At 52.1% G+C, this 14,802-nt stretch overlaps 1 protein-coding gene across 1 annotated transcript in view; it reads right to left on the bottom strand.

Moving 5' to 3' along the window:
• UBR5 (ubiquitin protein ligase E3 component n-recognin 5) overlaps nucleotides 1-14,802 on the bottom strand; it is a 392,825-nt gene that overhangs the window by 291,493 nt on the left and 86,530 nt on the right. The window contains exons 13-15 of the mRNA XM_075353032.1: nucleotides 6,237-6,354; nucleotides 5,908-6,092; nucleotides 4,405-4,514 (exon numbers count right to left, since the gene is read on the bottom strand). Coding sequence (XP_075209147.1) covers nucleotides 4,405-4,514; nucleotides 5,908-6,092; nucleotides 6,237-6,354 — 413 coding nt within the window. The remainder of the gene's footprint in view (nucleotides 1-4,404; nucleotides 4,515-5,907; nucleotides 6,093-6,236; nucleotides 6,355-14,802) is intronic.

Raw genomic sequence — 14,802 nt, 5'->3', positions numbered from 1 at the left:
GTTGCCCCACCGTGAGATGCCACAGATCCGGGTACCACGACCGCCTCGGCCAATCTGGAGCGACGAGGATGGCGCGGCGGCAGTCGGACCTGATCTTGCGCAACACTCTGGGCAGCATTGCCAGAGGAGGGAATACATAAGGCAGTTGAAACTGCGACCAATCCTGAACTAAGGCGTCCGCCGCCAGAGCTCTGTGGTCCTGAGACCGTGCCATGAATGCCGGGACCTTGTTGTTGTGCCGAGACGCCATGAGATCGACGTCCGGCGTTCCCCAGCGGCAACAGATCTCTTGAAACACGTCCGGGTGGAGAGACCATTCCCCCGCGTCCATGCCCTGGCGACTGAGGAAGTCTGCTTCCCAGTTTTCTACGCCCGGAATGTGAACCGCGGAGATGGTGGAGGCTGTGGCCTCCGCCCACAGCAGAATCCGCCGGACTTCTTGGAAGGCTTGACGACTGCGAGTGCCGCCCTGGTGGTTGATGTACGCAACCGCCGTGGCGTTGTCCGACTGTATGCGGATCTGCCTGCCCTCGAGCCACCGATGGAACGCCTTGAGGGCTAGATACACTGCCCTTATCTCCAGAACATTGATCTGAAGGGAGGACTCTGTCGGAGTCCAGGTTCCCTGAGCCTTGTGGTGGAGAAAAACCGCTCCCCATCCTGACAGGCTCGCGTCCGTCGTGACCACAGCCCAGGATGGGGGCAGAAAGGATTTTCCTTTCGACAGAGAAGTGGGGAGAAGCCACCACTGAAGCGAGGTCTTGGCTTCCAGAGACAGAGAGACGTTCCTGTCTAAGGACGTCGGCCTCTTGTCCCATTTGCGGAGAATGTCCCATTGGAGAGGACGCAGATGAAATTGCGCAAATGGAACTGCCTCCATTGCTGCCACCATCTTCCCCAGGAAGTGCATGAGGCGCCTCAAGGGGTGCGACTGGGCCCGAAGAAGGGATTGCACCCCTGTCTGCAGCGACCGCTGTTTGTCCAGCGGCAGCTTGACCATCGCTGAGAGAGTATGAAACTCCATCCCGAGGTACGTCAGTGACTGGGTCGGAGACAATTTTGACTTTGGGAAATTGATGATCCACCCGAACCTCTGGAGAGTCTCCAGAGCAACGGTCAGACTGTGTTGACAAGCCACCCGTGAGGGTGCCTTGACTAGGAGATCGTCTAGGTAAGGGATCACCGAGTGGCCCTGAGAGTGTAGGATCGCTACGACGGATGCCATGACCTTGGTGAAGACCCGTGGGGCTGTCGCCAGGCCGAAAGGCAGTGCCACAAACTGAAGGTGTTCGTCCCTGATGGCGAAACGCAGGAAGAGTTGATGCTCTTGAGCGATCGGCACATGGAGATAGGCATCTTTGATGTCGATTGATGCTAGGAAGTCTCCTTGGGACATCGTAGCGATGACAGATCGGAGGGATTCCATGCGAAACCGCCTGGTTGTCACATGTCTTGAGCAAATTAAGGTCCAAAACGGGACGGAATGAGCCGTCTTTTTGGCACCACGAACAGATTGGAGTAAAAACCGCGACCGCGTTCCTGAAGGGGAACGGGGATCACCACTCCTTCTGTTTTCAGAGTGTCCACCGCCTGAAAAAGCGCAACGGTCTGCTCGGGGGGCGGAGATGTTCTGAAGAAATGAGTCGGAGGACGAGAGCTGAACTCTATCCTGTAACCGTGAGACAGAATGTCTCTCACCCATCGGTCTTGGACATGTGGCCACCAGGCGTCGCAAAAGTGGGAGAGCCTGCCACCGACCGAGGATGCGGTTTGGGGCGGCCGAAAGTCATGAGGAGGCCGCCTTGGAGACGGTGCCTCCGGTGGTCTTTGGAGGACGTGACTTAGACCGCCGTGGAGAAGAGTTCCTCTGGCTCTTCTGTGGCCTGTTGGACGAGGAGGGTTGGGATCTGGCTGAGGGCCGAAAGGACCGAAACCTCGCTTGAACTTTCCGTTGCTGAGGTCTGTTTGGTTTGGGGTAAGGACGAGTCCTTTCCCTTGGATTGCTTAATAATTTCATCCAATCGCTCGCCAAACAGTCGGTCGCCAGAAAAAGGCAAACCGGTCAAGAACTTTTTTGGAAGCAGAGTCTGCCTTCCATTCGCGTAGCCACATGGCTCTGCGGACTGCCACAGAATTGGCGGATGCTACCCCTGTACGGCTAGCCGAGTCCAGGACAGCATTCATGGCGTAGGATGCAAATACTGACGCCTGAGAAGTCAAAGATGTTACTTGTGGCGCAGCGGTACGGGTGACCGCATTAATCTCAGACAGACAAGCTGAGATAGCCTGGAGTGCCCACACTGCTGCAAAGGCTGGGGCAAAAGACGCGCCTATGGCTTCATAGATGGATTTCAGTAGGAGCTCTATCTGCCTGTCCGTGGCATCCTTGAGCGATGCACCGTCAGCCACTGCTACTACTGATCTAGCCGCCAGTCTAGAGACTGGAGGATCCACCTTGGGACACTGAGCCCAACCCTTAACCTGCAGGTAACAGCCGCACAAGAGGTACAGGTAGCAAAATAACCCTGTGCCTTGGCCCCCTTGCTTCTTGTGAACGACATGCTGTTGTCTTCCAGGAGCGTGATCACTGAGGGTATATAGCCACAAGTGAACAGTACAGCTGAACCGGAAAAAAGTATACAAATATAATGTATCTATATACAGTTCAGCACCCTAGGGGGACCAGCACCGGTAACCGGTGTGGCTTACCAACCGCTCCAGCGGTGTGTGGCCACCAGATTCCCTGCCTCGGGTCTCCCAGAGCTGCAGCCAGAAGTCCTCCACCGGCAGGATGTTTAAAACATGGCTGTCGGCGTTCACAGCGGAGGAGGGAACCGTGGGCGTAACTTACAAAAGTGCGGGAACTGGTGCCCCATAGGGATTAGTGAGGGGGGAGGAGGACAGCAATGTGTGCTCCAGCCCTCACTGTCGGCGTCAGACCGACCGTCCCGCCCTTGCCCCTGACTGGCAGGCCCGGGGGCGGGCGTTTAGTGTACTAGGCCGCAAAAGCCGGGGACTAAAGTAAAAACCGCGGCCGGCAATCAGGCACGGTCGGCGCGGTAGTCCCGGACAAAAAACAACACTGCAGGCGCTGCAGCGTCTGAGGCCCAGGTGCTCCATGCACCGTCCCAAAGGGGACACAGAGTACCTGTAGTTGCAGGGCCTTGTCCCTGACGATACTCAGTCTCCTGTCCGGCAGATACCACCAGGGGCTGCGGAGGGAGCCCGGTCCCAGTGCCTGGATGACCGGTTAGGATCCCACTTCACCCAGAGCTCCTAAGGGATGGGGAAGGAAAACTGCATGTGGCTCCAGCCTCTGTACCCGCAATGGGTACCTCAACCTTAACAACACCGCCAACTCAGTGGGGTGAGAAGGGAGCATGCCGGGGGCCCTTAGGGGCCCTCTTTTCTTCCATCCGAAATAGTCAGCAGCTGCTGCTGACTAAAATGTGGAGCATTGTGTGCATGTGTGCCTCCTTCAACACAAAGCAAAAAACTGATGGGCCCGTGATGCACGGGAGGGTGTATAGGCAGAGGGGAGGGGTTACACTTTTTAAAGTGTAATACTTTGTGTGGCCTCCGGAGGCAGTAGCTATACACCCAATTGTCTGGGTCTCCCAATGGAGCGACAAAGAAATACTAACTCTCAAAAGAGGGTAGAATATTACTTGTCACGATGTTGACGGTAAGAATGGAGTAACCTGAAATACTTAATTCAGCCATTTCAGAGACCCAGATACGTAGCTTAGTTGATGTAGCCTAACATACACATTTATCAATACTTTTGTTTTCTACTAACACATATATAAATATATTCAGTGATTTTCTTTAATACAAAATGCCAGCACATGTAACCCAAAGATGGCCCCTGCATCGTGGACAACGCCTAAGGTGATAAGGGCCTGAGAAACACCCAGTTTGGAACAACCAATCCAGTAGAGACTATGCAAGTTGCTCCACGCCCCGAGCCCGACCTGCGATACTTGATAGGACTAGATATTTTGTCTACACCCTTTTCTTATCTAGAACGATAAACGTTTTGTGAACAATAAACGAGCAGAATGTCACTGGCGTCCGTCATGAGAGGAAGCGATTAACCGACCGCAGTCTGTTATTTCTTCCCACCCGTGCACACATGACATTATAATCTGAAAAGAACTGTCAGACCTTGAGACCCCTAGTGTCTAACGCCAACAATGAGACCACCCATCTGAGGCTGATTTTTTTTGGACTCCTGCCTGTCAGCATATGGAGAGGTTTCCACATTATTGATTACACCAACATGTAAGACTGAGACTAATACTAACCAAAACTTAACTAGATTTTTTTTTTTCTTTTTAAAAAAAAAAAAACCACCACTTTTAGTGAGTTCTAAAATTAAAAACAAAATAATCCACTACTTACTGTATGGCATTGAAGCACTGCTTGCAATGGAAGATGCGTCACTACAGGTGGATGCAGGAGACGGTGGTGGTCCCATTTCTGTTTTTACTGGCTCCTGTTTCATTTCAGGCCTTGCAATAAGATTACAAAACATGGATTAGGCTTACTTCAGAATAATTCAAGGGGATTATCAGGACTTTAATATGGATGACCCAATCTTCGGATAGGTCATCAACACCACATTGATTGTGTCGATGGATGGGGGTGTGCCATCCGGTACCCCGGAGATCAGCTGTTCCCAATGCCAGCGGCATACGGGGTGCTTAGTTGTGGCACTGTGGTACAATACAGCCTCATTAACTGAATAGTGTTCACAGCCAGGCACTGCACATATGTTCCTGTTCAAATGATATGGGATGGATCAGCAGCTTCCGGAGGTGGCCCCTGTACACAGCTGACAGCGCTGTGCTGCTCCACAGCTGATCATAGGGGATACAGTGTGACACCCCCCCCCACCCCCAATCAAAAAAAGATTAGGCCATCAATAAGTACCAGACAACTCCTTGAACCCATCAGCTATATACATCTATACGGTATTAGTGTAGCATGTGTCCACCTCTACAAAATGAAACGAAAGTAAATAAAACAGTAAAAATGCATAGGACCTCAGTCAGAAAGTTACCAGAAATTATAATATATATATTATATATAATTATATCAGCGGAAATTGCACAGCTATTTAATCTACGATGGCATTGAATGGCTCTTCGTTGTGTATCTTTTTCCACCAATATTCAGCCAAGTGACCGGGCAATAAATTCGGCGATGTAACTTTCATTTTTCGCAATATTTTGTTTTTAATGTGACCCCAGTGGCACTCAATCCTTTGAGTGTTTGCACCCGTGATAGGGTCAATGAAATTTTGTTGATTCACTGTTTCGTGCACGTAATTGAAATCTTGCCATGTGGAAATGCTCTGATAAGCGGCCCATAAGTCTGATCAATATGCCGGGTGCTATATGGCGTTGAATTATTGGTCGCAACATTTGTTCGTTCCGACGAAGCTCGTGGAACATGCTTAAGTCTGGTTTCTCATCCGTTTTTTTTTCCCACACCATTCCAAAAATCCACAGACCAACGACCTCTTTACCATAATTCTGTCGCGCTGGCGATACGCGATTTCCCTGCAGAAGACGTCTCCTATTGTATTTTCTACGACCATGCATCAAACGTTCAATCTGAACGATTTCTCCGAGGCCTCCCATGGCTGGAGCATCATTTAGAGAATGTTTGTTTTATTTTGTAGAGGTGGACACAGGCTACACTAATACCCATATATACAAGCCATTTGGCATTTATGGCCCTGTTCACACAAAATTAAATGGAGGACATTAATAGTCATCCCATCACCTGATTACCTGAGGACGATGTGCAGCCAGGAACACTGTTCTGGTATGTATCTACTAATAATTCAATGCAGGTTTTGCTTTTCTGAACCCAACAATGGGATGTGCTTGCACTTACTTGGTCTCTATCGTTTTGCTAGTTTTCTCCAGGTTTTTTAGGCTCTCCGGTGAACGCAGTTGAAATCTGCAGCTGTCATTCATATTCCAGACAGACTCCATCAGAACCCCAACTTTTGGGATTCCAGCACTTATAGAAAAGGCCACGGCCCCCGCGTGATAGAGGGGGTTATTTCTTAGACAAACCTGTCAGGAAAATGGTGACAATTACACTGGCGTCCAAAATGGGGGGAAAAAAAACAAACATCTAAATGGAAAGCTCTCCTATAAAAATTGTGTCAGTATTCAATGATTATTAATACACACGAGTATAACGAGAAGTGCTCTTACCTGGGTACCAACTGTTATATTTGGCATTGAAGAAATCCCAGCACTCGATTTGGGTTTTTTGTTTTTCGCTCTGGCTTTCTCAAGCATTTTTTTCCTTTGGCTAAAAGGAACAACACCCCTAGGAGAGATATAGCAAACAATGTATCAGTATGACTATACACTTAAGACCCTCTATAAAATGTACACAACTGTAGGGATGAGGGAGTGTTTGGCCTACAGCTATTTTCCAGACACCTGCAAGGCCAAGTGCTCCCGTGCTCTCCATGATAAAACGCCTTTTACGAAGTTCTCTGGGGGAAAACTAGGGTTTACAGTGAGTACCCAAAAATCTCAACCTTCATTGTGGGACACAGTAAGACAATGGGTGTATGCTGCTGCCACCACGCAAAAACTCCTGGCTCCTCAGTAGGGCTACACCGACCAACTGGCAGAAAGCTATTCAGTTCTTGAGCAAGAAGGAGACGCAACAGGCAGCACAGATTAGTAATGGAACACATTCTAAAGAATGGGAGGGTGCCATGTCCCTTAAATGAGTGCTCAGATTATACAGCGAGTACCCAAAACCCTCTTTTCGGTATCACTTAAATTGCGGGACACAGGAAGACCATGGGACTTGCCAAAGCGTTCCCCAAGGATGGGAAGAAAGTGGTTTGACCACCTTCCTGAAGTTCTTCTATTTTCATGTGGTTGGTTTGCTTCACTTGGGAACTTCAGGATGGTGGTCAAACCACTGCCGCTTGCAACACTTTCCTGCCTAGGCTAGATCAGCAGAGGCATACTTGTAGGTATGAAGCTGGTTAAAAAAAAAAAAAACAAAAAAAAAAAAACCACACTTGGAAAAGGTGTGTACAGAAGACCAGGTAGCTGGCATGCCAACCTGCAACACAGAAGACTGATGCCAAAACAACCCAAAAGGTCCCCACTGCCTCAGTGGAACATGCTAACACTAGGAGGCAGCGCAGTTTTTTGTCAGGTACACATCAGAAATAGTGGAACAAATCCAACAAGCAATTAAAGCCTTGGAGGTTTTGAATACGTTTTCCAGTTTGAGGCTCCCTCTTGTGGTCAGTGCTGGCGGTGCAGTTGATTTGTGGAATGAAAGCCACACACCTGTAGAGGACTGGCAATCAGGGTCAGATTGGGACTATAAAACTGAGTAGCTTTCTCGTTACTTGCCGATGATCAATGGTCTCCTGTGTGTTAAGGACATTCTGTAACCAGCTCTGCTCACTACCAGAACACTCCTCTCAGATAAGTGGCCTTTGTACGTTTTCCATTTTCTTGTCGTTTTTTTCTGCTTTGATACTAATGCTTGATTCCTATTTTCTCTTGTGTGGAGTTTGTGGTGGAATTGGATCATTCCCTGCTGGAAGTGTCTGTATTATTCTGCAAGGTATTGCATTAGTCATGCTTGATATTAATTCAGTCCCTCATCTATATTAGTGTTTTTGGATCCCAGTAACATCAGAGGGCTGATACAGTGGGGGAGAGGTTGTGTGACCTCAGGATTTTTCCATATCAGAAGTGCTGGTATATGTTAGGGTTTTATACGGTTGCAGACAGTGCTCCTTCCTATTCATTCCAAAAAAATATAGTTTGGGCCTCACCTTTGCTGAATCTGTCTTTTCTAGCTTTGTATTGTGTTTCTCTATACCACTGTAGCCTTTACATGTGGGGGGGGGGGGGGGCTATCTTTGGGGACTGCTCCGAGGCAGATTAGTTTTTTTATATCTCTGAGAATATTTACTTCTCCGGCTGTGTCGAGAAAAATAGGTCATTGTAGGCTCATCCCACGGCTACTTCTAGTTGTGTGTCAGGATAAGGTCTGCAGTACGTTAAGGCTCCAGCCACTCTGTTACCATTTGGGATTCCGCATTTTTTTGATCCTCCTCAGTCCCTGAATCATAACACTGAGGTGGAGAATCCCTTCTGAGCACAGTGTGAGACTGCACTGGGGGACACTCACTTGGCTGCTATAACTGAGGCACACAGGAACACTTACATTTAAAAGTCCAGTTAGTTTATTTAATTTATATAATGCGGCATAAACCACTTTCAACTTAAAACCACAAGTGTCTCTTCCGGCTTAAAAAGGAACATACTTTGATTAAACGAACTGCAATACACTGTATCACACACATTGATTTGGATACAGTCTTTCACATTAGTGCATTAGTGCCTCTCTGAGATCACCAACCAGGATCTGTGACTTGCTCTCAGCCACGGATGCCAGCGAGTCCAGATCCCAAGAGGACTCTTGCTCCCCAAGTGCAGAGCGACCACAGGTTCCATACACCTGTCCTCCTAACCAGTGACATCAGAGGAAACTGCAGCAGTCTCTAGTCCACATGGACTCCTTCCAGGGTGCCTCCAGGAAGTGAAGTCCTTCCAAGCACCCAGAGACCATGTGACCAAACAAACAGTCTCTTAAATCAGACCGGACACACCCACAGGTGGAGGTATGCGATTATGCAGACCTGTCCACCACACTGGCTATTGTTAAAAGGAAACATGACCCTTAAATACAATACCAAGTCTTGTGGAACTACAGGTCCCATAGTAAAATCTTCAGTTTAATATCGCAGGGGACTGTCTCCACTGTGACACATAGCTACTGTGAGGCAAATCCTGGGATATGAAGAGGAATTATGATTTCCAGTCATAATCGCTCTCATCACTCCATGGCAGTGCCCCCTCCCTTCTTGTTCTCAATGTCCAACATCTTGGAAGGTGTCACATCCTAGCAACACATCCCATGGCCATCTCCTGTGATATGGAGATTAGATGATGTGGGAACAATGGACACAGGATGACTCCCTGCCGTGACCCTGTGGTAGGGGCTGCTATCTAATTAGCAAGGCTATGGAAGTATCCAGACGGAACGACTCCAGTAAAATATGGTTCATATCTCGCAAGCCATATTTCCGATAAATATGGCAACCATAAAAATGGTGTTTGCGCATGCGGACGATGCTGGCACACCTTTTTTATGGAAGTGGGAGCTTGGGAAGTACCCCAGGCGTGATATCAGCCAATGGGGAACTAGTAGACAAGTCATGAGTCCTCTCGTTCTGTAGCTAAATTCATAACTGTCACAATGAGAGCGTTGGCGTCCGCCTACGACGCTCCCAGGCAAAGTTATGGCCCATATTCCATGTTGTGGATATTGTCCATAACTCCAGCCAGGGGTGGAGCAGTGCTCCCTCTGAGGTCACTAAGGTAGGAGGGGACCTGGATTTGCCCAGGTTGATAACCCTACTTCGGCCATTTTCCAGCGTTCTTTTGCTCGGGGGCCTGGTTGGGAAAGACCTGTGAGGGAGATCCTGGAAACCTGGTCCACGGCGCCCCCCTGTGGCCAGACGCACAAGGTAACTGCTGGAACTGTGTATGCCTGTTTGTAAACCATGCTTTATCTGTAACTGTACTCTGACATAACTGTATATTCTGTAGATTCCCTATTGTATATATTGTAGTTTCTACTGTGCTTTAGGCTGATTAAATTATATAATTAATCTTGGGCTGTTCTGTTATCTCGATCTTGAATCCCACGTCTGTGTGTTCGGCTAATAGTTACCGTGAAGCGGTTGGTGGCAGCGAGTTTGTGCCAAGGATTATTGTGGGGAGGCCAGTGAGATTCGGGGAGATTTTATATATTCCGCCCGCGGAGGTCGGGGGAATATATACCCTACTCTCACCGGGGACCCTTCAATAAATCGGCATAAGTAGTATAGCGGCCTCCTTGCTTATTGTCGGGCAATTCCATAATTGGCCTGACTATAAGAGGGGCGCTAGAGAGCGCGTCACGTGCTCTGTCTGTCGGTCGGGAGGTATAAAGGAGGGGTGACCCCCACTTGTTACCCCCCGATTGTGACGTACTGGTAGCCAGCGCGGGGGATTTCTGAGTGACCCCCCCGGTGGTTCGTGACATATTGGTGGCAAGCGGTGGGATCGAGATAATAGTGTGTGTGAGTGTGAGACCCATACTCCCAGACACTAAAGACTGCCTGCAGCAGCTGGGGTCTTCAGACCAGCTCAACACTAGAGTGTCAGAGTGCAGATACTGTAAGGTGTGTGGAGGCATCAGGTGGCAGTTCTGTGTCAGTGACCAAAGTCTGCAAGAATGGCAGAGAGCACCAGGAGCAAAGCCAAAGGAATGGCTCAGGCCAGAGACGATGAGGAAGTTGTCCACGAGCCCTCCAGGAGCCCGACGCCAGAGAACCGTTCTGCAGAGGACAGCGCACAACCTGGCAATTATGGACAAGATGAGGAGCAGCTCACCCAAGGGTCCTCAACGAGCCAGATGCCAGTCCTCCGCTCTGAAATGGACAGTGAATCACCAGGCTCCGCAACGGGCCGCAGATCACCACGTGCCATTCCACCGAGCCTGGGAGGCTCGGATAGCCTTCTTCAAATGGCTATGGCCCTACTCCAGGCTGGAGACCGGGAGGGCTACAAGGAACTCCTGGCAGAGCGCAGGGCAGAGCGGCAGGCAGCGCGTGAAGATCGAGAGCGACAGGCAGACCGTGACCACCAGCTGCATCTAGCCAAGCTCCAGCCCTCATCAGCCACACGTGACCTTCAAGACACCAAACTTCCAAAGGTCTGTGTTGAGGACTTCCCAGTGCTGGAGAAGGATGGAGACTTGGACTCTTTCCTGACTGCTTTTGAACGGACTTGCCTGCAGCACCATCTGGACAAGGACCAGTGGGCCAAATACCTGACCCCCCGTTTAAGGGGTAAGGCCCTGGAAATCCTTGGGGACTTGCCTACTGAGGCAGATCAGGGCTACGACACCATCAAGCGGGCCCTGATCCAACAGTACAACCTCACTCCGGAGTCCTACCGCAAGAAGTTCCGGACCCTGCAGAAGGGACCAAAGGACTCCTGGGCTGACCACCGGCGGGCACTTGCCCGAGCTGCCGACCACTGGACCCAAGGCCTGCAGCTTACCACCGGACCAGAGATCCTAGACTTGGTCATCACAGAGCAACTCTTGTGGAACTGCCGAGGATCTCCGCCAGTTCATCCGAGACCAGAAGCCAAAGGGGTCCACGGCTACAGCTGCCCTGGCCGATGACTACACCAACAATCGGGCTCCTGAGGCCAGGAGAGCAGCCACCAGCAGCACCTGGAGAGGGGGTAAGATGAATTCTGCGACTGCCCCACCTGCCCCTAGACTGCAGGGGGTGTCCCCCTCAACTCCCCTCTCCAGGCCCGTGGCAGAACCAAGACGGTGCCATCAGTGCAACCTACCTGGACACTTCAAGGCCATGTGCCCTCAGCGTCCCAAGGCCCCGGCTCCGTCCCCATCCCAAGGGCCGCCCAAGGTGTATTGTGTGGGTGGGGGTGGTGGTAGGTCCCTGGACAGCTTCCAACCTGTCACCGTCGGCCGGTCTGTGACCATAGGACTGCGAGACAGCGCCTCGGAGGTGACTCTGGTGCGGCCTGAGATGGTGTCCCCCCAAGACTTGATACCTGGAAAAACCCTCGCTGTCTCCGGGATTGGAGGCATTGACCCGGCGCTGCCTGTTGCTGGCATTTATGTGGACTGGGGCGCAGGGCGAGGGGTGAGGGAGGTGGGGGTAACTGATCGGATCCCCGCAAACGTGCTACTTGGGACAGATTTGGGGCAGATAACCTCCCAGTTTGGGCCCCCCCCAAGGGCTGAACCTTCAGCCAGTACTGACATGCCCCCTGACAATGTTAATGTGTTATCTATGAATGATGTAAGGGAGGAGGGAGTGAACTCTGATTTTTCGGCTTGCATAGACACACACACAGCTGCAGCTGTGACAGGGGAGGGGGTCAGAGGAAGGTGTGACAATGCCTCTACAAGTGATCAGCCAGTGAGCTGGGATCTGTTGCCCTCTGCAGGGATAAGCAGAGAGCATGGTGCTGCAGGGGGAGAACCAGTGTGTGGGGTGGGGGCTACCACAGCAAATGTGGGGTCCCCAGAGATTTCACAGCGGGGTTCTGTTGCTGCAGGGGGGGGAACAGGCAGGTGAGATTGGGGCCGGTCCCGGAGCGGAAGTGCTCCCAGGTAAGATCTCGGTACATGGTTCCCCCACAACCGGGGTGTCAGGAAGCCAGGTAGGTCTGCCTGAACCGGCGACTTGGTCAGGAACGGAGGAGGAGCAGGTACGACCCACGGTCGCAGCGGCTGTGGCCGCTGTCACCCGCAGTGGGAGTGCTGGAAGCCAAGGGGCCTCCCGGAGGTCCGATAGCTCTTCCCCTTCTGACCAAGTGGCAGCCGAGTCAGGTGGAGGCCAGGACACAGGTCCCGGGGTACTGACCAAAGATGTGACAGTCTCGTCGATTCTGGCCACATCTAGTCAGGGGTTTCAGGCAGCGTTAGAAGCTGACGACAGCCTGAAAGCTCTTAAGGAGCAGGCGGCACAGCCTCCCTCGGACTCGGACCCGGAGCGAGTGGTCTGGGACCAAGGACGGCTGTACCGGGTCACGGTCCAGCAGGGTTCACCGGAGGCGTGGCCCAGGGACCGGCAGTTGGTGGTACCCTATCCGTTCCGGACGGAGTTGTTGCGGATCGCACATGAGATTCCGATGGCCGGACACCTAGGGATCGCTAAGACCAAGGCCAGGTTAAACCAGCATTTCTACTGGCCAAAAATGGGGGCCGATGTGGCTGCCTACTGCCGTTCGTGTGAAACCTGTCAGAGAGTGGGGAAGGCGGGGCCACTCCCCAAAGCCCCACTGGTATCTCTGCCCATCATCGATGAGCCTTTCAGGAGGGTGGCTGTGGATCTGGTCGGCCCGCTGGCCATCCCCAGTAGCTCCGGGAAACGCTTCATACTGACGGTAGTGGACTATGCCACCCGGTACCCAGAAGCAGTGGCCTTGTTGTCCATTCGGGCTGACAAGGTGGCCACCGCATTGCTGGAGATTTTCTCCCGAGTGGGTTTTCCCCAGGAAATGCTCACTGACCGGGGGACCCAATTCATGTCCCAGCTGATGGAGGCCCTCTGTAAGCAAGTCCAGGTGCGACATCTGGTGGCCAGCCCGTACCATCCACAGACTAATGGCCTGTGCGAGCGGTTCAATGGCACCTTAAAGCAGATGCTTAAGATGTTGGTCGACTCCCATGGGCGTGACTGGGAGCGGTATCTCCCACACCTGTTATTTGCTTACCGGGAGGTTCCACAGGCCTCAACGGGATTCTCACCGTTTGAGCTCCTGTACGGGCGACGTGTGCGGGGCCCCCTGGCTCTGGTGAAAGAGGCTTGGGAAGGGGATTTGGCCACCCCTGGAGTGTCGGTTATCGAGTATGTCATGCGCTTCCGGGACAAAATGCAGGCCTTGACGCAACTGGTACACGACAATATGGCTCAAGCCCAGGCCGACCAGAAGCGTTGGTACGACCAGAACGCTTGTGAGAGGACCTACCAAGTGGGTCAAAAGGTGTGGGTACTGGTCCCCGTACCACAGGACAAGCTTCAGGCAGCCTGGGAAGGCCCATACCTCGTGTACCAGCAGCTCAACCCTGTAACGTACCTGGTCACCCTGGACCCTGCCCGTGGAAGGCGGAAGCCCTTCCATGTGAACATGATGAAGGCACATCATGAGCGGGAGGCATGTGCACTCCCTGTGTGCAACCTGCCCGAGGAGGGAGAAGCGGAAACCCTCTTGGATATGCTAGCCCAGGTTAGGGCAGGCGGAGCCATTGAGGATGTGGAGGTTGGCCACCAGCTCTTGGAGGACCAACGGTCCCAGCTGTGGGCCACCCTACACCCCTTCCGGGGGTTGTTTACCAACCAGCCCGGGAGGACTAACTTGGCTGTCCATCACGTGGACACTGGGGATCATCCCCCAATCCGGCGTTCAGCATATCGGGTCTCCCTGGAGGTGCAGCAACACATGCGCCAGGAGATTGACGAGATGCTGAAGCTGGGGGTGATCCAGGCATCCAACAGCGCTTGGGCCTCGCCTGTAGTCCTCGTCCCTAAGAAGGACCGAACCACTCGGTTCTGCGTGGACTACAGGGGGCTCAATGCTGTCACGGTCGCCGATGCGTACCCAATGCCACGCATCGATGACCTGCTCGATCAGTTGGCCGGGGCTCAGTACCTGACCATCATGGACCTGAGCCGGGGATATTGGCAGATCCCCCTGACTCGCAAGGCCAGGGAACGCTCTGCCTTTATTACCCCATTTGGACTGTACGAGTCCACGGTGATGCCATTCGGGATGAGGAATGCCCCTGCCACTTTCCAGCGGATGGTCAACACCCTGCTCAAGGGACTTGAAGGGTACGCGGCCGCGTACCTGGATGACATTGCCGTCTTCAGTCCCACCTGGGAAGATCACCTAGAGCATCTAGCACAGGTGCTCAGGCGGATCCACCAGGCAGGTTTGACCATCAAGCCGGGAAAGTGTCAGCTGGCCATGAGCGAGGTCCAGTACCTCGGTCACCGGGTAGGCGGGAGAACACTGAAGCCCGAGCCTGAGAAAGTGGAAGCCATCGCATCCTGGCCCACCCCCAGGACCAAGAAGCAGGTGATGTCCTTCTTGGGGACCGCTGGGTACTATAGGTTTGTTCCAGGCTATAGTA

The sequence above is a fragment of the Anomaloglossus baeobatrachus genome, chromosome 6 (assembly GCF_048569485.1).
Source record: "Anomaloglossus baeobatrachus isolate aAnoBae1 chromosome 6, aAnoBae1.hap1, whole genome shotgun sequence".
NCBI classification, from domain to species: Eukaryota; Metazoa; Chordata; class Amphibia; order Anura; family Aromobatidae; genus Anomaloglossus; species Anomaloglossus baeobatrachus.
Note: the sequence above shows the minus strand (reverse complement) of the source record. Positions and strands in the feature narration are given on the sequence as shown.